The following is a 24,715-nucleotide window of genomic DNA, read 5'->3' as shown; positions in this document are numbered from 1 at the left end:
ATGACCTGGCCCAATGTGGCCTTTCTGTAGCCTTCCTTGTTTATGATAGAGGTTTTTTGAAGGAAGCAAAGGGTATAAAAGAACTACATTTGGCATTCACAAAGCAATTGACACTTTTATTACTTAACATCACAACCTTATGAGGTAGGCCAGTACAAGTGCTGTCATTTTATAAGTGATTAAGCCAAGACTGAGACTAGGAAATGAGAAAAAGCATGAGCTGCCCAGGGCCAGACAGAAAGCGGGGTTCGAGCCAGCTGAATTCAGAAACCTCAATTAAATTCCCAAACAAAAGAGAACAGGCAACACTGAAAATAAGTTTTATGGATTTCACTTTGAAACAAAACAAGGAAACATTATGGTACCATTAAATGACATTAAAAATCATCTTTTATGGCCTTGATTTTGCCACCAAGGCTTTATTCCCAAAATAAAGAAAATTTAAACAGGCAAACTTATTCCAGGTTAAAAAGTCCATTTACATAGGAAAAAAATCATGCATTTCATTTTCAGAGATTTTTTTTTTCTTAAATTGGCTGTTACGTTAACCAATTATTATGCCAAAGGGCCTTGTTCAAGTTGCTAAATTTAGTATCACTGATTAGACCCATTCTGGTTCACAGGGACATTCTACCGAAATAGATTCTTAGCATTTTATAACCCTCCTACATTTTCGCAGAAGAAAATCCGGAACACAGGAAGGTATCATTTCCCTACACAAAATACTCATCTTCATCGTCATCAAAAGGCACTTGGTTAAGTCTCATCGGCACATCCAGCGTACATCCTCCCGGGTGTCCTGACAGCCCCCAGCAGAGCTCCTCAACTTCATCATCTTGAATTAACCAGTCTCCCCACCTGGCTTTCTCCAAAACACACCACCCACGGTGCCAAGCTGATGCCCCTCACAAGTGGATGCACCCCTCAGCTCCCAGCCCCCTGAACTTCACCTCTTCCCATGAACATCCCCTCTTTCTCCTCCATGCTGGCCACCAGCCCTTTGGGGGCACAGCCCACCCGCCCTGGCCCTGGAAGCCCCTCTGCTCAGAAACAATTTCATCCTTGCACCTGGGGAAGGCCCTTTCCCACGCTCTGGGCATGCTCTGGGGCTCTTGGCCAATCACAGCCCCCACAGCCAACCATTCAGCCACTTTGGGCCAATGAGAACGCACACAGTCTACAGGGCTGCTCGGGACCAATGGGCTCCAGGACGCCGGGGCTCAGGCCACGCCCAGCGAAGGTAGCGGGGCTTGGGTCCCTGGTGCACCTCTCCTTCCGCCCTCTGAGTTCTGGCCAACTGCTTTGGCCCCTAAGGGCTGACAGAAGGGACAGGGGTAGGCCTTAAAATGTTTGCTCTCCAGGGCCTGGAGAAAAGGGCTGAGGGTCAAGGTGGAGGATCTGGGGCAATTTTCTGACTCTAGGGCCTGGGGAGCCTGAGGAGGCCTGGAAGGCGGTGGTTGATTTGAAGAGAACCACGTGGGTCAGCAGGCACTACTGGGAAGCACCAGGTGTAGACTAAGTCGTTCGTGGTTCAGCTTGGCGCCCCTCCTCCGCAGAAGCGCAGTCCTCCGCCCTGAGTTAGTTAATAACTTTATCTTCGCCAAACAAGCTCCAAGCTTTATTCCCTCCTTATTTCTATTCAGTTTTACCTCACATGGTCTTCCCTCCCTTCATTTTCTGCTTCTGAAAATCTGCTTCTCCTCCAAGATGTATTTCACATGCTTCTCTGTCTTACAGGTCGCCTACCCTCGCCACAGGATGTGCCGTCCTCCCCCTCCCATTGCAGCGTCAGCTCCGTAACGTGTCTGTGCCCTAGTACAGGTATTTACACGCACGGATTATTCTACGAGTTCCCGGCAAACACGTCTTTACTTTGCATCCACTGCAGTAGGGTTTTCCCATCCCCCTCCCTTAAACTACAGGTTTCAGCTCCTGGATGGGAAATTTTTGAAAAATAGAATAGAAAATATCAAAGCACATCTCTCATAATATGGGTGTTATTTCAAGACACTTGTTTCAGTTATGAGTACGTGTGCACACAAATGCAGTAGTGGGTTGCAGTGTTAAAAAAACTTGTACTGTGAGTCATGGTCTAAAAGGTTTGAAAGCTACAGCTCTCTGGTACCTAACCTAGAGTGACGCCTAATATTCTCTGTGAATGCTTACTGAATTGAACAAACTGATGAGTGTGATACAATCCATTTCTTAGAATTTCAAAGATTCCACTTTGAAAGAATGTAAATTATAATGCCTATTGGAACAAAAGAAAATGGATTCTGGCCTATGTGAAGCTGGGTGGAGGGGTATAGAGTGGGGGGTAGTAGAGAGAGATCCAAATATTTACTGTTGTATTTCTATAGACTTTCTCTCCAGTAACTAAAATGTGTCTATATTTAAGGAAGATTAAATACAATTTTGCCTAAGTTCACTCTGGAAAGCTCTTCTCATTCACTGAAACCACCTCGTGATTACAAAGTTCTGTATCTTTAAAATATTTGGTATAGGTAATTCCACCATGATTCATAAAAGGATCTTTCAGAGACACCATGAAAGCCTTTGTTCCAGTTCTTTCTTTGCCCAAGATGCCGCTACATCCTCTCAATACCCCACCCCCACCGTCTGTAAAAATGCCATTCATCTTCCAACGCTTAGTTCAAAGGCCACCTTTTCCATGGAAGCCTTTTTTTTTTAAACTCAATTTTTCCTCTTTCCCTCCTCCACCACCACCTCCCCCCTCCCCACCCTGGTCCCAAATATGGTCTTTTTCTTTTCTGAATCACCAGTGTTGAAACCTTCCTTTTGTATGTGTGTACTTGTCTGGTCCCCACTAGACAATAACCCGCACCATCCGTGTTTCCTCTTCTCTGTAACCCCTCCAGCAACCAGCACAAGGTCTGGTATTTAAGAGATGATCAATAAAATTTGTTAAGCGAATAAGTGAAAGCAACCATTACCCTGTTAAAAGGGATGGTCATTATTTTAAAGACCCTGAGGAACAGCTGACATGCCCAGCAGCTGATCAAAAACTGGTGGAGGGCAGGAAGGAGAGCCAAGGGGCTGGAGCAAGAGTTTGAGAGGTGGTTCTGCTCCTCTGGACGTTGCCCCTGGAAACGCACTGAATCCCCAACTCTTCCAGGACTCAGCTCTACCGAGTGAAGTGGGGGAGCTGCGTGCAGAATGAATGCCTTCACCTCGGTCCACATTCTTCACTTTTGCTTCAAACTGGAAACAGGAAGTGGAATCAGAGGTGGGAATGAGGGCAACCCTTCTCAACTTCAAGGCAGGGCGAAAAGAAAAGTTGAAACAGCTATCTGATAATTCAGGCTCTAAAGCTCCCCCTGCCTTGAAAAATAAATATAAAGGTTTCTCAGGGGTGGGGTAGGAGGGAGAAGGGTGTGCAAGGAAGCAGAGAAGGTTACGTTCAACAGTACGGGGCTTTTCTCTTCATATTGTCCCCACAGCCATTTGGGGACACTTCCAGTGACCACTAGACTAAGCCAGCCCATGTTCAAAGCCACAGTCACGACTAACAAAGTGCAATTTGTCTTATTGGAAAATGACACCCACCAATTAGAAAAAAAAATTGTTAAAATACCATTCTCTTTTGCCATGAACCTGTACTTTCCCCTACCCCCTTCCAAAGAAAAGTGTTTTTCTAAGATGAATTACAGGAAGAAGTTTTTAGTGGTCTTCATTTTAAATTTATATACATTTTATAAGTTAATTTGAATAGGGAAGCAGTCATAATTTCCTAAATCATGATGTTTTGTTTCCAAATCTTTAATTTTAGATTAATATAATTAATGCTCTGACCGTCTCTTTCTTTGATATTGTAATAGCAGAACTCTAACTTCCAGTCCATCAAAGTTTTGTTCTGTATTTAATTTCAGCACTGCTCTCATAAATTGGGAAACATCTGCAATATTATAGGAAATATTTGGATTTGAAGTTAGAAGACTGAGATTTGAAGTTAATGCTTGGTTTGAAGATGGCTTCCCCCACTTCTAGATGTGTGACCTGGGGCAGGTTACCTATCCTCCTCACCCTTGATTTCCCAATCTGTAAAATGGGAATAACAACAGTACTTGCTTGCTTCTTAAGGTTGTTGTGAGGATTAAATGAGCTAAAGCATGTAAGGTTCTTAGAAGAGTGTCCAGTAAATGGCTGTTTGGCAAATGTTAGTTTAAAAGTTCTGCTGTCATTTGTTTCATGGTCTCAGTAAGGTCATTTTACAGTTCAAAGCCTCCATTTCCTCGTCTGTAAAATGAGACTACTACCACTTTCAGGATTGTTATAAGATTCATGTTTTTTTAAATGGGGGGAGGGGATTACATTTATTTATTTATTTATATTTGGAGGAGGTACTGGGGATTGAACCCAGGACCTCATGCATGCTAAAGCATGGGCTCTACCACTTGAGCTATACCCTTCCCACTATTATAAGATTCAAATAAGAAAACAATGGATGTGAAAGCACTCAAATGTTAATTGTTTCGGGTCACCTATAAGCTTAAAAGTAAACCATAAAAATTAAAAACTTAACAACTTAAAAGTCAACCATAAAATTGAGTTAGAAAATACCATCCAAAAATCCACCCATGACTGAGAAAACGTCTGTTTGAGAAATGCATATTCAAGGAATTTGGTTTATCTTCAGCTGATCAGAAATATATAAACTTTAATAAGATGTAAATTCTACATCTGCACACTAGAAACACTCCCTCAGTCAAGCCAAACTCCTACTATATTATAAGCAAGAAAGCCTGAATGGTTTCATAAGCCAAAGACAAATTAATGGACTGATTAAAATCTGACTGCATGTACAGCAACTTTAAAAAAATGCTTGTCTTTTAATTTTAAAAAATAATAAAAGTACTGTGGCTAATGTAAATTTCAAGTCAATTCAACAGTAACTGTGCTCCAGGTAACTCAGCTGGGAACTGAGGATGCAGAGGGAACGAGAGCTCAGGCCTGTGCTGGAAAAGCCACGGAGTATGGCTGTTAATTGCAAAATATTACTCATAAAAGTCATAAGGGGGCTTCAGTTTGAGTCAGCAAGCAAGACGAGCAGCATAAGAATCTGCCAAAACAAAAAAAGTTCTTCCCTTTGACTGAAAAACTGCCTCTTAAAAGCAAAAGTCACTTTTAAAGCACAGTTCTTACCTGCAAACCTATGGATTTTGCACCAGAAACCAACATTTCTAAGTGCAAACCTGTAAAGTCATTGGTATCTGTAAATGAAAGGCTGAAATAACCCCAGGAGCAACAACACAGTAATTAGCAACTTTTATAGAGTAATAACATGTTTCATATTCTTTCTACACTGGCTCTTTGAAGTTTCCAGTGTAATATATAAAAGTTTTATTACATTAGGGCCCATCCTTGTGTACTTTATAGGCGCCAGTATTATGCAGAGCAAGCTGTACTTAATCGTCCTCAGATCGTATATAAGAAACTGCCTGATAAAGCACTAGCCTTGTGTCCACTTCAGTCTGTTACACCTGGCTTTAGGAAGATAAGTGACTGGAAGCCTAAATCCCCAGAAACATACACAGCCACATATCATCTATATGATCTATAAATCAGAAAGCAGTTTAGCTTTAAAATTGCACATTGCATATTCATGTGCACACCACTTGCAGCTTGAAACACATGTGAACTCTTTACTGAATTAAAGAAGAAAAGGAAAGAAAGAAAAGGAAAAAAAAAGCCCACAACTCAGCTCCACAATAAGCGATTACCAGAGGCAGAACAGAGTGCAGTGAAATGCTTGTTCCACAGATGTTCATCCCCGTAAATATTAAAACATAACACAAGTTCCTCCAGGAATACGCAGGCAGTAATCCTGCCACCCGAATAGGGGTGGTTGGAAACATTTAGGAGATGGGGGGGGGGGTTGGTTAAGAGGGATGTGAAAGCAGCCAATGGGATTTTTAAGACACCCGCAACTAGAGTTAAACTGCTTCAAGCAGCGCCTTACCTACAGCAGCTCCTCAGTGTGAAACCCTGGAGCAGCAGAACCCGGAGTGCTCCCCCGGCCGCCCGCTCCCCCGGCTTCGAGCCTCGAGCGCGGAATAAAGGGACACACGGGGCGCCGGTGGGCTGGAGCCGGGAGAGAAGGAGGGTAACCGTGGAGAGGCAAGGTGTGAAGAAAGGGCCCCAAGGAACTGTTGAACCTCGAGGAAATGAGTCCCCCAGAGCCAGGGCCTCTGGAATTCCCTTATGGCCAAGCACTCACCCCCTGCCCTCAGGTTCACTTTCCATCTCGGGTGGGAGTGGGTGGGCGAGACAGAAAGGATGCGGCCGCCAGGACCCGGCGCAGCCAGGCAGCAGGCTGGAGCATCCTCTCAGGGCACTTCGCAGCAACCCTCGCTCCAGGAGGTCTCCGGTGTGAACCGGGGGCTCTCGGAGAAGAGGGAGGGGCGCAAACGGAGGGAAGGGAGGTGAGAGGGACAAGGGAGGTGAGAGGGACTAGGGGGCCGAGGGGTGGATCCCTGGGCACTAGTGACACGTTCTAGAAATCGGTCCTTTTTCTCTCCACGGCTGCGCTCTGCCCCTGGCTCCCCAGAGCACCGGCCCCCGGGCTGAGACGAGCAGCACCAGGGGAAGGGCACAGGAGAGGGGGCCGAGAAGCCGGGCAGGCGGCCGGGCCTCCCCACGGGGGAGGCAGGAAGGAGCCGGCGCGGCGGACGCCCCCGATCCACCCCGCCCCCACGGCGGCCGGCCGCCCGAGCCCCCGGCCCAGGTGAGGGCGCGCGGGCCGCCGCGGCCGCCCCGCCGGCCGGCATGGGGACTCACCACAGCGACTCGAGGTCCCATTCCTGGAGCAGGGCTAAGTCGAAGCTGTCCATGGTGGGAGGTGTCAGCGCCGCCGCCGCCGCCGCCGCCGCCGTCGCCGCCGCCGAGCCTCGGGCCGCCCGCGCGCTGCAACGAAAGGCGCCGCTCAAGGTGCATCCCGGCCGCGCCGGAGCGGCCGCCGCCCGCCCGCCGCCCGCCCCCGGCTCGGGGCTCCCGGCGCCCCCCTCCCGCCCCCGGGCCGGCCGCCCGGGCGGCAGCGGCGGCGGCCGGTGCACTCACCCGCTCGCCGGCTCGCGCAGGCACACTCAGCAGAGAGCGGCGAGCTCGCCGCGCCGCCGCCTCGCCCCCCCCCTTCCCCTCCGCGCCCGCCCCTCCTCCCGCCCTCGCGGCGGCCCGGCCCGGCCCGCTGCAGCCGCCGCCGCCGCCGCCGCGCCGCTCCGCGCCCGCCCGCCCGCCTTTCTCCTCAGGGAGGCGCGTGTGCGCGGGCGAGGCCGAGACGCGCGCGCGCCGTGAGCCCCGCGCCGCGCCCGCCCCGCGCGCCCCTGCGCTCCCCGCGCCGCTCCCCGGGGTCTCGGCAGCTCGCAGGCCTCGCCGCCCCGCCCGCTCCGACCCCTGCCGCCCACCCGGCCTTCGGCCGCCCGGGGGCGCCCGGCGCGGGGCTGAGAGCCGGGGCGAAGGGCAGGCGGCGACGCGGAGGGCCGGGGATGCTGAGCCGGCCCGGCCTGCCGCATCTGCTGCCCCGGTCCTCGCCCGGCCCCGCCCGGCCCTCCCCGGGGTGCACGCACTTCTTGGGGGGCGGGGGGGCGGAATCTGCCGGATCCCGCCGGGCGCCCCCGCGGGCGGTGGGGAGGCTGCAGACCCGGGTGGGTGCTGGGAGATGCCCGGGCCAACCCGGGCGCCGGGAGAGTTTGCCGTGCAGCCGGCAGCAGCGCCGTAAACAAACCGTTTAAAATATCTGGAGTCAGTTAAGTGAAATAAAGGGGAAACAGAGACGAAACCTCTTCTGAGGGACCTGCAGTTTGGCCTGCAGTGGGGTTCCCCGCCCAACCCCAACCCGATCCTCCAGCTGGCCGGACCCTGGAAACCCCGCTCCTTTCTGTTTATTTCTTCTAGGGAAGGGGGAAATGCCTCTGGGGGGTAGACTGCGAATTCCCAGCGCTATCTCCTGTCTGGGGAGTGGCACACTGTCAGCTAGAAGGATGACAAGAGTGTCACCGCATCTTCTGAAAATCAAGTTATTATTATTACTTCCGTGAGTTCAAAGAACATTTCCCCCTCCCTTACTTGTACAGACGTACTGAGGAGCCGGAGCCTAGAACAGGACCAAAGCTCCAATTCTCCGCAGCTGGCCAAAACCCAGAACCCCTCTTTTGTCCCCTGACTCTCCAGTCCTCTGGGCCACAGTTCTGGGAGCCTCGCTGGGGATTCCAAAGACTTCCTGGAGAGAACAGGACAGGGTAGTGCAATGTCCCATTACTTGCACCAAACCCCCTAGTTCCTGCTGTGAGGGAGGCCTTTCTGGTAATGTCCCCTTTGTTCATTCTAGGCAAGAAGAACCACTGACTGCGGCCACCAGAAATCTAGACCCTTGGGTAGAAGTCACAGTCCCTCCACCTGGGGCAAGCCTAGGAGTCACCCTCTCGACCTCCCTGACCTCTGAATGAGAATTCACAAACTGAGTCTGGAGAACATGTTGGAGAAGAAAAGACCAATGAGAATTCCTTCCTATTTGGGGTTGGATTACAAAATGCTCAGCCCCCCTGCCTTCCCCCAGCTCTGGAGTCAGCCTTCCTTTATTATATCCATAACTAATGTGCAAAATGTAAAACAGGAAATTAAGGCAGAGTGAGCATCAATGTAGTATGAAGGAAAGGGATTGTCATTTTACATGCTGACAACTCCCAGCCCCTAAAAACCTCCCTCATTAGCTGAAGGTAGTAACAGGGCCACAAAAGAACAAAGGGAAAGTAAAGGGAGAAAGCACAGGTGTGAAGGACTGTCTTCCCAAATCCCAGTCTACGATGTATTTGGAGAGAAGTGGGGGGAAGCTGTCTTCTTAACAACTCCTTAGCATAAGCCTTGTTGGAAATGTTTGCTCTGGCAAAAGTGAGCTGGCTGAGACATCCAGACAGTGTTCCCAGGAACAAAGGATGGGGGTGGAGGGTGGAAGGGAGCGGGAGGAACAGCCCCTCTCTGGAAGGACTGCAAGTTCCACTCCCCGACAAGACAGGCATCCTGTCCCTCTGCTCACGGCTGCAGCCGGGAAGCTTCTCAAGAAAGGAGACCTCCCACCCTTTGCTGGGAGACCTGGCTTTCCTTCCAGTCCCACCACATCTGTTTACACAACGGCGGGGGTTGAAGCACAAACATAGCTGTGTTTACTGGGACTCCCATCCTGGGCTCGAAGCTCAGGATACAGATCTGCCCTCACCAGGGAGGCTGCGGCTAAATAGATGGTCCTGGAAAAGGCAAGGGAGGAAGCCCTGGGGCTTACAGAGCTGGCAGAGGGGTTCACTCTTAAGGGGCCTCGCCCCACAAGCCATGTAGGAATGAGTAGATTTCTATTCAAATTTAAACATTGGGCCTTATGTGAATACATGAGCGTACTTGAGCCTAAAGCAGTTTTACTGAAGGTAATAAACATTTTTTCTTCAGGAATAGCTCATATTTCCAGTTTGGGGCCTTGAATACAGGGGACGTTGCATGAATTCTTTTATTTCCATTGTATGTTTTTGTGGATCGTCTCCAGTTGGAGCATAGGGGCTTTTGAAGAAACCCATATAATCTTGTCAATGCCATTCTTATGAAGTTGACATGGACATAAATCTAAATTAATACTAGTTACAGGTAAAATGTAGAACAGTTAGCGAGAGCTTTTATAGGGTGATCTGTTTATGACTCTTCTTCACCTGGTTTATTAAGATGTTCTCAGTATCCTCCAGCCCCTGGGTACACATACCAAAACAAGCACTTAATCTAGTTGTCAAAATTTTAAATCCTTAATAAAAAGCACGCGCGCACACACACACACACACACACACACACACACACACACACACACACACACACACACACAAAGGCATTTCCTGGGATTCAAATGCCAGAACTAAAAGGGAAGGTTTTTTTTTTTTGGTATTTATTTATTTTGGGGTAAAGAATTAAGAGGCTGCCAAAGTTAAAGATAAAAAAAAAAAAAAACCTGATGTTTCCTATGAAGCTGATGTAGCATCTGTGCATACTAAAGGTCTTGAGACCAGAGAGGCTTCTCTCCCGAGATAAATGAGACAGTACTACAGAAAGTGGAATGAGGGCGCCCAGCTCCGGAGAGCCGCTGGGGGAGGTGACTAAAATGAGAAGGGCTCCTGGGGTTCCTGGGGCAGGTTTGCTTCTTTGGGCTGCATTTCTGAAGGAAAGGGACTCACGAAGGAATCCTCCTCAGCCTGAGACAGGCAGGCATGCGCACTTGCCCGCTCACCAACCATCAACCTGGAATTGGAAACCTCCTCAACAGACCCAGAAGCAAATCTGTGTTATCCAACTGAGATCTCCCTTTGGATACAAATTGAGAGAAAGAGAGACCTTGCCTGGCTTTATTAATTCATGCCTTGTTCTGAAGATGTGCATGCAACTCAGACGTCTTTTGTGACCAGGTGGAAATTTTCCTTTTACAGTCCCACCATTCCACTGGCCAGGAGCCAGCTGTGCAGGTGGTCCTGCTGGAAGGTGATGGGAGCCCTGGTGCACCTCCACCAGCGCTGTCTTCTTTCTTTTCTTTTCTTTTCTTTTTTAAGGGAAGTATTGGGGATTGAACCCAGGACCTAGTGCACAGTAAGCGTGCTGCTCTACCCTGCTGGCTCTGTTCTCACTACCCCTCCTCTCCTGGACAGTATGCAGTCTGCTTCTCCTACCTGACGCTTCTTGGGTGTTTGTAACTGTGTCTAGGGATTATGGGATCAGCCCTCTAGGCTTTCTGCTTGCAAATTACATGCTAAAATGTCATGCCTCGGGACAGCTTGGTTTTAATCCACCTAGGAGTTCAGGTGTCTTCCAGCCTTTCCCTCTCCACTGCTATCTCAGAGCGGTTCTAGTCTGGGATCTGAGGTGCCTTTCTTGTTCTATTTTTTTCATCGTTCACCAGGTCCTGAGCAGATGGTATGGCTGTGCTGGCTGTCATCACTCCTCCTATGTTTCCATGGAAACACGGGGCATAGGGACCATCTCTGCCTTGGGCTCTCTGGCAGTATCCTCTGGCGGAGAACTTCAGCACTCTGGCCCCCTCCCCCTTGCCTGCCCACGTTCTGGAAAGTTTGAGAACCTTCCACCAGGGTCATTTCCAAGATCATCTAAGGACATACTCCCCACAAATGGTGGTGAACTGGCTAGGAAAGGGAGTGGAGGGGAGGAGTGGTGCCAAAACCCCACTTGCGTGGCTGAGGCTGAGTTGCAATGGTGGCATTTTTGGACTGTATGTCCCCTCAGCTAGATTCCATGCTGCGATGGCAAAAGAGATACTCCTAAGGTTATATCTACTCGTCAGGCAAGACATTCAACGCGTGTTAAGAATGTTACTGATGGTTTACACTTTGCTGTTACTCTGCTCCCTCCATAAGCAGCCTTTTTTTCTTTTCTTTCTTTCTCTTTCTTTCTTTCTTTCTTTCTTTCTTTCTTTCTTTCTTTCTTTTCTGTCTTTCTTTTCTGTCTTTTCTTTCTTTCTTTCCTTCCTTCCTTTCTTTCTTGCTTTCTTTCTTTTTCGGTACAAAATCATGTTTTCCCTAGGGCCTGTACCTTCCTCAAAGTTTCCAGCATCCTCCTGCCTACATAATTCACTTATATAGCTACCAAGACATTAATTAGATTCAGAAGTCTGTAGAAACAGCAGAGCTGGGCAGGTCAGAGGCCAGGCAGGGCAGAGAAAAGAGCGGGGAAAATGACCCTTGGGAGAGAGTAAGGAAGCAGAGGGAAATTTTTCATGCCATTCAAGTACCAAACGAGACAAAGATAATTTCAAAATGTGGTCAACTACCATAACATTGTTTAGAGAATTAAAGTATTGTCCAATTAAAGAGTCCTTTAGAAAAAAAAAAAAAAAAGGTCGATTCAGTGTAAGAATTCATGCAAATGTATGTTTGGTGTGAGTTGCTCCTTACACATCTGCTACAATAGTCCAGTATGTGAAGCTCACCGAATTTTTAAAAAGGAAAGAAACAAAGCACATGTACTGAATATGACAATGCAGGCAGAAAAGGCCTAGACGATTCATAAAAGTGGATCAGAAAAGTAATTCCTATCACAGATCAGGTACTTCCTGCCATGCTGACCTACTTGGGGGATAATCTCATCATTTGCGATATGAGAAGTTCCCCTGGTGCTGGTAACAAGAACCAACCGTCCTGACTTAAAGCTTGATATTCCCCTGGCTCTTAGCTGTGCTTCTTTGAGATGTGCACTGGCCAGCACGCAAGACTCAAGGACTCTGAACCTCTGAGAACAGGAAATAAGTCATCATAATGACAGCGAACATTTCTGTATTATGATGTACTGGGTACTGTTGTAACTATCAACGCTGTTTATTCCTCCTAAAACCACACGAGGTATGTTATCTCGTTTTTATTGTTTTTTATTTTACGTGTGAGTAAACTAAAGAAGAGATAGGTGTCACAAACCAAAGAGGGGCAGATCAGAGATTGGTTCTAACGACCACAATACCCCACCACCTCCCATGACTATTGCTGGAATTGTCTACAGCATTGACACATTCTCGTGCCTGCAGGGGCTTAAATCATGCATGTGATGCAGACCTCATCAGAAGGGGAGAGAGCCCTCTCCCACTTTCTGTGCAATCTTTCTTCTCCTAGTGTGGCCCCCGAGTGCTGCTGTCCCACACCGAGGGTTGGCCCTCCTTCTGTCACGTCTCAGGTCTTCCCTTGCAAAATGAGAAGACTGAGATGGACGTCTTTTTTTGTTTCTGTCAGTTCGAAAATGTTAAGGTTTTGTCTTTAGTTACCCCTCCTGAGCACTGCCAGGCAGGAATCTCTGGAGGATGTCAGAAGAGCCATAAATCTTTTCTTGTTTAAAGATAGGACCTCCTCCTTGGCTTCACCACATCTCAAGATGTTGGTCTGTTCCAAACAGGAGTGCTTGCTGTTTTCGTTAAGTGTTAATGGACAGTCAGACCAACACATCCAGCAGGAAGAGACCTAGCTTAGGCCTGAGGGGAAATGTACGTGGGAAGGAAGTTACAACAGAATCTTTTCTCTTTGGCACCAGAGAATATTCACGCGTGGAGCTGATGGTTCCCACAAAGCCCCTGGAAGACCCAGAAGTTGCAAGTGGACCAATTATGGCTCATGTCCTGAAGACAGAGAAATTTCATAATTATATCTTGATGGTTCAGCATCGACGGGCTAAGGACAGCAGTGTAAGATGCTCACAAAGTCTATCAGGTAGTGACGTCTATAACTCAAGTCCATAGTGGAGGTCCTGCCATCTAGACATAGAAGAAAGACAGAGAGCAGGGTCTGCATCATCAGAAGCTTGAGACAAACATGTTATGTCATCACTGCTGGTTGCCCACCCCGTATCTATCTGCCCTCTTCTCTACTAACAAAATCTAAGTTTGGGGATGTGATGAGCCCAACTTAAATAATCATATTTTCCAGCCTCTACTACAGCAAGAACTGGGCATGTAACACAGTTCAGGCCAAAGAGACATAAGCTTAAGTCAGCTGGAATTTCTTGGAAAGTTTCACGTTCCCAGAAAAGGCAGCATTTCCCCTCTAGGTCACTTTCTCCTTTCTGTGCAGAATGCAGTAGAAGACCCGACGTGGTACAGTCATCTTGGACCTTGAGGGCAAAACCCACACACTGAAGTTGGCAGATCTGAAGTTAAAAGGAGGCCCTGTCCTTAATGGTTTCTTCACATAATTGTACCATCTTTGAACTGCCTACCTAGCTCAGGACTTTGGAGGACAAAATAAGACCCTATTTGGCTAAGCCAGTATAATCATGTATTGCTCATTATACCTAACTCACAGAGAAGTCATGTTCCCTCCAGTGTGTTCTGTACATGGCCACATATGGTCAGGTCTACCAGATGTCCCAGACTACATGCCCCCAGCAAGAGCAACACTATAATGTGATTTGGAAAAGCCTATGTTTTCTTTCTTAAATATAATCTTGCCTTCTGGGTTCCCTCCAATTGTAAGAAGGTCAATTAATAAGAAACCCAGGCTCAGTTGTCTGAGGACTGATGACTCTGGCTCCAGCCTTTTTTATTTTTTCAATATTCCATATTAATAATTGTTTCTTTATTGTCATGTTATTTATTAACCCGGTTCAGGCACTGTTGCTTCCTCACGGGGGATACTAGGAAGTCTCATTTCTGCCAGATAGCGCAGGAACAGTAAGAGTCAGCATTTCTTGTATCCTTGCCGCATATACAAAAAAAATACGCATGTTCCAAACGCTGTCCTTGTTTCTACCAGTAAGCTAATTACCACTGTATGAAGCTGATTTACTTCAGAAGGAGTTTAGAAAAACAACTAATTAAGTACAGTATTTTGAAATATAAACTAGATTACAAGGTTAGAACCCTATAATGAAATTGCCGAAGCTTGAAAGTTGGGAGAAACCATAAAGGCTTTCTCTCGCTAACCTCCTACCCGGCGCAGGAACCCCATGTTAGCCCTGGCGTGTTCAGCCTCCGCACGAACATTTCTAATGATAGGTGCCTCGCGCTCCCAGAAGGTTTCCTATTCCAGTTTTAATGGAGCTCAGCTTGGCCTGGAACAATATTCTTCTTTATATTTATGAATCCCAAATTGATTTCCCTGTAACTTCCTAGCATATCACTAGGTTACAGTAAGCACTCAGCGCTCAGTTCCTCTGAACTCCTTCTCCTGGTCCTCAATATATTGAGACTTGCAAGCTCAAGTGATTTCTTCGGCATCTTTGGCAGAGAGAATTCCTTGCTTGGTTGGAAATAACTTTACAGAGAGAGAGAGAGTCAGCTTCCTACAAGGAGCAGGTGGACAGCTACAAGGAGTGAGAGACACCTTATCTTCCCCCAGCTGGTGGTCGGTTTCTTGGAAGAAAGGAGCTTCAAAAAGCAATTGGAGCCACAACAAGGAAAATGGCCACCACAGGACAGGGAGGCAGGGAACCCCTCCAAAGAGAGATACCTCCTTGCTGGCTCTCAAGGAAGAAGCTTCAGGAATGAGAGGTGGAAAATAGAAGCCCGGGATCATGGGAGAAGGGTGCGACGGAGGACAGGGAGGAGGCCTGATTAAAGCTACAGGCCTCGGCCGGGCCCCCACTTCAGCAAAGAAAGCATCTCTTTTCAAGAGCTGGTTCCTAGTGTTTTTCCAAAGTTCCAACTCTCCTGTGATGCTTATCATAATTCTATATACTTGGCACAGACAGTTACATTTTTATGAATTTAGCATTACTTTCTGTCACTCTCTAGACAACAATACGAGGTTTATTACAACATAAAGGGAAATTCTTCCTCTTGGGCCTGAGTGAGTGGCAGCCCAGATTCTCACACCTGTCACCCTCCTCTGAAGAACACAACCTCAAGTCAAGGACGGTGTCACTGGGGATAGTAACCAAGCCCAGGTCTTGGGCTCAGGACCCGAAATGATACTCTCAATGAGCACACAAGTCATTTCAGATATATTTCCTTCACTGAACAAACATTATGGAGCATCTAGTCCATGCCAAGTGGTGAGTTAAGAAGTAAGGAGAGATTGTTACAACCCGATTAGTGCTATGACAAGGGAAGTGCAGGGAGATCTTTCTAGAAAGAATGGCTGACTCGCATCCCACATCAAGGACCGACTTACCCAGAGTAAGGTGGGTGGGAGAGGATGTAAGTCTGTATGCTCTGCTGTGTCCCCTGCTATGACGGAGGTGTGTCTTCAAAGCTGTAGGGGCAAGAGGGAGGGGGTGAGGGCACCTGCCTGAGGCAGACGCTAGCATCTGGGTTGGGCCTAAAGGAATGACAGTCCAAGTGGGTGGAGGTGGTAGTGATAGAAAAGCATTCCCGTCAGAAGGAAAAGCACATGACAGAGCAGAGAGGCGAAGAGCATGTCGTGAGAAGTTCTGTGTGGTCAGCGTGCTGCTTGGGGGAGGGCTGGAGGCATCAGCGGGGCGTGTTCAGGGTGGGAGCGGAAAGAGTGAGGAGAGAGGGGAATGGTGCCGAGACCAGGGTGAGAGATGGGGGCCGGGCACTGCAGAGGCCGGTTCTGCGGGGCTGCTGTGAAAACGCTGCACCGGGGCAGGAAATGAACATCAGAGATTCAGTAAAGTGGCAGGTGAATGAATACCCAGCTGCTCAGCCCAGTGGGACCCTGAGAGCTGAAAAGAGGAAATGGTTTCTGAGAAACCAGAGAAAGTCTTGCACAGAGCACTTCTCGTAGTACAGTCAGGCCAGCCTTCCCCTCAGCACAGGGCTGCCCGCGTCGTCTGCAGGGCGCAGAGCAAACTGAAAATGGGGGGCCCCTCGGGGGCTAAATTATTAAGAATTCCAAAATGATGACAGCAGAGTCTTAACCCAAGCGCAGGGCCCTTCTAAGTGTGGGGCCCCGTGGTACTGTGGAGGTCCCAGCCCACGGAGCTATGAGCACCTTGTCACTAACGGGGGGAGTGTGGTCACAGGGCGGGCTGAGCAGCGCGCAGAGCTCAGCCCTGCACCCACACAGCCCGCGCCACGCGAGTCGCCTGAACTTGGGTTCACTCCGAAATGAAACGGTTCTCTTTTACCTGATCGTAGTGAAAATACACACAGGGGAAGACAGTCCACGCCACGCACAGCAGTATGTGATGGGGAAAACATTAAAGTATTTAGTGAAGTAAGCCAGAAAGAGAGAGAAAAATACCATATGATGTCACTTATAGTGGAATCTGAAAAAAAAGACAAACGAACTTATTCACAAAACAGAAACAGACTCACAGACATAGAAAACAAACTTACGGTTACCGGTGGGGAAGAGGATAAATTGGGAGTTTGAGATTTGCAGCTGCTAACTAACACATATAAAACAGATAAACAAAGTTCATACTGTATAGCACAGGGAACTATATTCAATATCTTATAGTAACTTATGGTGAAAAAGAATATGAAAATGAATATATGTATGTTCACGTATGACTGAAGCATTATGCTGTACACCAGAAACTGACAAAACATTGTTAATTGACTATACTTCAATAAAATATATATATATATATATATATATATATATATATATGTATTAAAAAAGTACTTTCAATTTATAAGAGTGAGTCCTCGAAAAGACTTTTTGTTTTCTAAGCAAGGTGATGATAGACATGTAGGTTAGGGAAACTAAGGAAAGGGGAAAATGGTTCTAAAAAATAAAATTATAATACTAACAGGATTATAGGAAGAAATGAAGAGGTTGGCTGGAGGCGGAAAGGGTGGCAAGGGGCTGCAGCTTAAGGGAGTAAAATTTTGGGGAAAGACAGAAAATTTAAATGGGATTTCAACATTTTTGTGATATGATATAATCACATTCTCCATTCTCCTAATGAATTTTAAATAAGAAACTGCATTGCTCATCCAAGCTTAGGGAGAAAGAGGTGTGTGTGTGTTTTGGGGGAGGTGGTTTTCAAATCTAGCTGCAGATTAGAATTACCTAGGGAAAAACTTCCATTTGCCTACTGCCCCCCGCCCCCTCAACCCCACCAAGATTGTGATGTGATTGGTGTACAGTGAGTTAGAGGAACCTCTGGCTCAGGGGAGGCCGTCACACAAGTGATCAAAGTTAAATGTGTCTTCGGGTCCTGGTCCAAGTCCTTTTCTTTGGCAACCCTGTCATTTCCATAGATCTATTTGTCTCTCCTTGCGTTAGTCCCAAACATTTCATAACTGTAGCTTTATAATAAACTTTGACGGCTGGTAGAGACAGCTACTTCCACCTTGTTCTTCTTTAAGATAATCTATTCCTAGTCTTTTGTTTTTCATTATCACTTTAGAATCAGCTTGTCAAACCACACACACACACACACACACACACACACATGCATGCACAAAAAAACCTCTCAGCATTTTGAAAGAAATTGCTTTGAATGTGTAGATGTTTGGAGAACTAATAAATACATCCATGATACTGAGTATTCTGATAGCTGAATATGCTATGTCTCTGTTTATTTAGCTTTCCCTTTAATGATATCAATAATGTTTCATATTCTTGTGCATAGAGATCTTACATGTCATTTGTTAGATTTTTTTTTTCCCTCTAGGTGTTTGGGTAAACTAACCTATTCATTCTAATAATTTCTCTGTAGCTTTATTTTTATTTCCTATATACACAATAATTCAATAGTATCATCATGTGATTGAGGACTGCTTTTTCACATCCTCTGCAATCTTTACACTTTTATTTCTTTTCTTAAACCAGCTAGAACTTTAACTACAATGCTGAGTAGAGGCAGTAATGGTGGGCATTCTTGTCTTATTCCTGATTTCAAAACTAGGCATTTTTTGGTAGATCCTTTATCAGGTTAAGGAATTTTCCATCTATTCCTAGTTTTTTAACCTCACAGCTATTTGTTTTTGTTGTTATTTATTGAAATCATGAATTGTAGCTAAATTTTGTAAAATGTCCTCTATGACTTGTTGAGATGATTCTATTTGACTCCTTTTTTTTCTTTAATGATTAATGTAGTGAATTACATTGATTAATATTCAAAAGTCAAACCAGCCTTGTAGTCATGAAATAAACACAACTCAGCAGTGACATGTTACATTCTATAGATTCAATGAGCTCTTTTTTGGTGGGGGAGGGGAATTTCTGCACAAAAGGTCGTGAATGCGTGAGTAGAATTTTCTTATTTTCAAGTGACCTTGTTAGCTTTTGCTTTGAAAGCCTTTGAAAATGAATTGGGAACACTTAACTCTCTTTCTTTTCATTCTCTGGGAGAGTCTGTGTAATCTTAGAATGATTTCTTCTTTAAGAATTTAGTGGCATTCGCCAGGAAAGTCATCTGAGCCTAGCGTTTTCTTTGAAAGAAAAATTTTAATTATGGATTTGATTTTTAATAGCTTTAAGTCTACCTTCTGTCAATTTTGGTAAGTTGTGTTCTTCTAAAAAAGCATCCAAGTCATGAGAATTTTCAGGTTGATTGCCTAAGTCATGCTGTTTACTTACTATCTTCTTAGTAGCTGTAGGATCTGTAGTTACTCCCCCCTTCATTCCTTACATGGCATATTTATGGCTTCTTTACCTCTCTGTTTTTAAAATCAATCTCAACAGAACTTTATCAATTTTATTAGTACTTTCAAAGAACTGCCCTTTGTCTCTCTTGCTTCTTACTATTGTCTATTTTCCACTTCATTCATTTCTGCTCTTATCTTCATCAGTTTCTTCCTTCTAATTTTTTGATTTTGATTTGCTGTTTTCCTCCTAATTTCTTGAGCTGGATGTTTGGTTCATTGATATTTGGCCTTCCTTCTTTTCAAATATATGTATTTAGTGCTACAGGTTTTTGTCTAAGCATAACTTCAGCTGCATTTTGTGAGTTCTGATGTATGGACTTTTCATTATGATTTAGTTCAAAATATTTTCTAATTTCCATTTTGATTCCTTCTTTGACATATTAGGCATTTTTAGAAGCATATTTCTTTATTCCCAAACATATGGTATTATCTAGTTATCCTTTTGAAGTTGGCTTGTAGTTCAATTGCACTGTCGTTGCAGAAAATACTGTGTCATTTTGCTCTTTTGAAAAATTTTGAGACTTACTCTCTTGTCCTATGTATGATCAATTTTGTAACTATATATGTATATACATATATGTAGTCATGATTTTCAAGATTATTGTTCAAAGCTCTTTATCCTTACTGATATTTTGTCTGTTGTTTAATTATATCTAAGAGATATGTTAACATTTCCCACTATAATTAAGAATTTATTTATTTCTTCTTATAATTCAAGTTTTGCTTTATATATTTGAGGTCATATTTATTAGGTGCATACAAATTTAGCATAGTTATGTCATCCTGGTGAATTGACTTTGTAAAAAAGATGATGTGTCCCTCTTAATCTCTAATGATGATTTTTGCTTGAGAAGACATATACAGAAAAATATTGCTAAGACCAAAGTCAAAGGCATACTGTCTGTTTTCTTTTACGAGTTCTATGGTCTCAAGTCTTATATTCATCCCTTTAGTGTGTTTTCAGTTGATTTTTGTGTATGATGTGAGATAAGGTTCTAGTTTCTTCTCTTTGTACGTGGCTGTCCAGTTTTCCCAAACATCATTTATTAAAGAAACTATCCTTTCTCCATTGGGTATTCTTTGCTTCTTTGTCATAAATTAATTGTCCACATACATGTGGGTTTATTTCTAGGATCTAATTTCTCTTCAACAGTTGTATTTTTCTGTTTTTCTGCTAATACCATACTGTTTTGATTACAATGGCTTTGTAATGTAGTTTGAAATCAGGGTGTGTGATATCTCCAGCTTTGCTCATTTTTCTCAGAATTGCTTTATCGTTTGTAGTTCCTTATACATTTTAGTTTTTTGTTGTTGTTGTTGTTCTATTTCTGTGGGAAAAAAAGTCCTTGGGATTTTGATAGGAATTGCATTGAATCTGTAGATTACTTTAGGTAATATGGACATTTTAACAAGTTAATTCTTCCAATGCATGGGCACAGTATATCTTTCCATTTATTGTGTCTTCTTCAATTTCTTTCAATAATGTCTTGTAGTTTTCAGTGTACAAGACCTTCAACGTCTTGGTTAAATTTATTTATAGGTATTTTATTCTTTTAATTGTGATTGTAAGTGGGATTGTTTTTGTAATTTCTCTTTCTGCTAGTTTATTGTAAACACATAGAAATGCAACAGAATTTTGTATGTTGATTTTGCACCTTGAAAATTTACTGTATTTGTTTATTATTTCTAATAGTCTTTGGTAGAGTCTTTAGGGTTTTCTGTATGTAAGATCATGTCATCTGCAACTAGAAACAGTTTTACTCCTTTCTTTCCAATTTATATGTCTTTTATTTATTTTTCTTGCCTAATTTCTCTAGCTGGAACTTACAGTTGATGTATGCCAGATTAGAAGCCTGACCCTGAGGTAACAGCTTTCAGAATTTGCAGATGGACCTCTTTAGGGAAAGACTGAGATGGGTGATTTTCACTGCTCCAACAGTGCTGAGTCCTGGGGGAACAGCCATCATGAATGCTTGTGTGCCTTATAACAACTTCTTTGTTTGCTATAGTCTTATGGGTCCCACGGACACAATTGTTTTGAGAGCTAGATGCTTTGGGTATCTGTCCCTGGGGTGGGAGTCTTAAAAGTTGAGGTGCTAAGTGTGGCGTTCAAACACTTCTCTCTTCAGGGAGAAGCCAGAAGCTTGGAATTCCCACCTGATTGTATGGTTGGGGAGGTGGGTAATATGGCAGGAGTGTGTCAGCATTTCTTACCCATTTCAATGTTGGTATTTTCCCATTTGCCTGATGTGTAGGAGTCTCTCAGATAGGTTCTCTATTTCTTTCAGATGTAATTGCCCTTTGGATAGCTGTACATTTGGTGTGTCCACAGGAAGAAAAGAGTAGCCTCCTATGTCACCATCTTGACCAAACTTTCTATTTTACCTTTATTATTGAAGGATATTTTTGCTAGGTTTAAAATTCTAAGTTGACAGGGTTTTTTCCCCCAGCAATTTAAAGATATTATATCATTAAACAATAATTATTATTTAATGGGGACAGAATTTCACTGTGGAATGATGAAAAAGTTCTGGATATGGTTAGTGGCGATAGTTGAACAACAGTGTGAATGTATTTAAGGCCACTGAACTGTACACCTAAAAATGATTACTATGAAAAACTTATATTATATGTTACCACAATGAAAAAAAATCTTAAAAATGCATATTAACTATCTCTTTATATGTTAATGCCATAAGTGAATTTACATTATAGGTAAAATAATTATTACTTGATAAAACTATAAAGAACAAGTACATATATTTTCTCCTGCCAGTTTCTGCACATAAAGGATGTCCTTTCTCCAATACAGAAGGCAGTAACATTAAAAGTTTTTTGTTAATAAAAAGAGATGACTGGAGGGAATAAAAGCAGTCATGAACTTAGGGGAAAAGATATTATATCATTGTCTTCTGGCTTCTATCTTTTCTGTTTAAAAGTCAGCTGTCAATTACATTGTTGTTCCTTTGAAGGTAAAGCATCTTTTCCTCCTGGTTGGTTTTAAGGTTTTCTTTTTTTGCGTTTGCCTTCAGCAGTCTTCCTGTGATGTGCCTAGCGATGGGTTCCTTTTTCTTTATCCTGCTCGAGGTGCTTAGGCCTTCTTACTAACTTTGACACCTTTCAGCAGTTTGGGTACGTTCTTAGCCTTTATCTCTGTAGCTATTGATTTTGATTTTTTCTTTTTCTTCTTCTGAGACTTCAATTTTACGCACAGTAGAATTTCTCACTCTCTTCTCTTTTACTCTGTCTTTTGAAATGTTCACTTTTTTGTCCTTTAAAATCTTCTTTCTGAATACTTCCTTCTAATATATCTTCTAATTAACTAATTCTTTCCTGAACTATATCTAATCTGCTGTTAAACGCATTCACTGAGTTCTCAATTTGGTGCATCATGTTTTTCATTCTAGAGTTTCCCTTTGATTCATTTTTGTAGTTTCTTATCTTCTGCTGAAATTCTTAGCTTTATCCTTTTGAAATTTAGACATTGTAAGCAGAGTTGATTTAAAGTTTGTGTCTAATGACTTCTTTATCTAGAGCCCCTAGGAGTACACTTCTGCTGTCTGTTTTTTTCCTCTGGCACGTCATTCATGTGACTATTCATATTCATACCTCCTAACCAGTTTTTTATTATATGATGGACATTCTATTTGCAAAATAATTTTCAGAGGTAATTTAAGGACTACAGTGATATTACCTCTCTTTAGAGAAGTGCATCCATTTCTGCCAGGTTCTTATGTGTATTAGTAATTCAGGATTATCTTTGTATAATTTAACAAGTTGGGGGAATTTAAACTTATAATGAAATAACTTTAGGGTCATGTCTGCTTTCAAATTCCTGTTTCTTTTAGGCTGCATTCTCCAGGATTCCAATCCAAATAATGGGGATTCATTAGGCTTTGTTTTTCCTCTGTGGATCCTTTTGTCATCACCTGAGCCCCAGAAGGCTGTCAACAGCTTGTGTTAGTCACTTGACCACTGCCTTTGAAATTGGCCCCCAGAGAAAAGTAGTTCTAGACACCAAACTTACTTCCTTTAATTTCTGTTTTCTTCTGGAGCTTGGTTGTGCAAGTCTTCACTCAACCTTTAGATCACTAACACATTTATATCCTATTTATCCAAAAACTTCTTTAGATTCGCTGAATAGATGCATATGTGCTCTGAAAAACAGTCTTGTTTGAATTTGGGTAATTTGCTCTGACAATGACCTTCATAGGATGACTGTGAACTATTCTGTGTATTAGTTAAGAACACAGGATCTGGAGCCAGCAAATCTGGTTCAAACCTTTGTTTTGCTTCTATTAGCAGTGTGATTTTTTCAGCAATTTAATTAAACTTTCTGATTCTCATTTTTCTCACTGGTAAAATGTGAGTGATGATTATAGCTCCCTGGTTGACAAATAAATAGAATAATATCGGAAAGATATAATACAGAGTTGGCGTCTAGTGTAAGCACCCATCAAATGGCAACTATTCTTACTCTATATGAATTATTTAAATATTTAATAGCGTGAGCCAAAGATTACTAGTTTAGATTTTAAATGGTTATAATTATGGGATTTTTTTTTTCTTGGCATTGTAGTTCAGAAAGGAACTCTTAGGTCATGAATCTGGGGTCCTGGCAATGACTTGCTTTGTAATTTTTCCATACTCAAATCTTACCAGTGTTTACACTGTGGAACTCAGGGACCCAATGGAATACACTTCCTTGTATTCTGGGGTCAATTACAAACCCCAGTTAAGGCAAATCTGGCTTTTCCTACATGTAGCCTTAAATCATACCTCCAGGCAGAGATGTGTGAGACTCCTGGTTCTGTGTCTGAATTTCTACAATTGCCCCAATTGTTTTAATGTCTCTACTGGTTCCTTCTTCACCCACAGGTAAAGCCAAAGGTACCCTAGCAAAAATTCCCTGTGATTACCCTCAGGGACCCCACTGTCATAGCCCTACTTTAGACCTCTTGGCCCTTTTTCACACGTCTAGAGATTATCCACTCTTCAGGAGAGGACTCCTGCCAATTCTGCCTGTTGGGCACTTGAGAGCAGGTTCATTTAAACATCAATAAGCAGGAATCTTCATTGACCTCATGCTGCTTAATTCCTCACCTGGTCTTGACCCCAGAACAAAATCTTGCGAAAAGTCAATAAAAGTAGCAAACAATGTTATGTTATTCTTGGCAGACTTTGCAAAACAATGAGAGGGTTGAACAATAGTTAATCACAGGCTTAATAGTTGCTAACAAGGATGGAGTGTTTACAATGCAGCAGGCAGTGCGCATACGCGCTCTCATTTGAGTCACGTTAACAACCAAACGAGGTAGGCACTGTCATTACCCCTGTTTTACGGGGGGAGGAACTGTGGTTTACAGGGGCAGAGTATTTAACCTGAGGCCACAAACCAGCAACGGGGCTCCCTGTCAGCCACTCCTGGAGCCTGTGTGCTCTCCATGTAGAATATTAGACCGAGAAATTCAGATGCAGATTATTACAGAGGAAGCTGTTGTGAAGTCTTGAAGGAATGTCCAGAAAATTAATAGATCTGTAGTTATTCCACAGAGTTGCTCTGTTAGAATGGGGTAGATTGTGCTTTTAAAGACTGTCCTGATGAGGATGTAATTAAATAATTAGGTTAGCAAACATGCACACCAATCCATCAGAACAGAGGGAGAGGAGTCTGGCGGC

The 24,715-nt window shown here is 44.1% G+C and overlaps 1 protein-coding gene across 10 annotated transcripts in view; it reads right to left on the bottom strand.

Annotated features, from left to right (window-relative positions):
* AFF3 (ALF transcription elongation factor 3) overlaps positions 1 to 24,715 on the bottom strand; it is a 484,945-nt gene that overhangs the window by 440,631 nt on the left and 19,599 nt on the right. For 7 of the 10 annotated variants that reach the window (XR_012503019.1, XM_074354607.1, XM_074354598.1 and 4 more), the window contains exon 2: positions 6,799 to 6,924. Coding sequence is in view for 9 of the 10 variants with exons in the window: in XM_074354607.1 (XP_074210708.1) it covers positions 6,799 to 6,851 (53 nt within the window). In the remaining variant the exon portion in view is untranslated. Of the gene's footprint in view, positions 1 to 6,798; positions 6,925 to 7,077; positions 7,135 to 15,641; positions 15,723 to 24,715 lie in introns of those variants that run through there. The other 3 variants (XM_074354599.1, XM_074354604.1, XM_074354605.1) reach the window with 2 other exon arrangements.

This window comes from Camelus bactrianus, chromosome 28 (assembly GCF_048773025.1).
Source record: "Camelus bactrianus isolate YW-2024 breed Bactrian camel chromosome 28, ASM4877302v1, whole genome shotgun sequence".
NCBI lineage: Eukaryota > Metazoa > Chordata > Mammalia > Artiodactyla > Camelidae > Camelus > Camelus bactrianus.
Note: the sequence above shows the minus strand (reverse complement) of the source record. Positions and strands in the feature narration are given on the sequence as shown.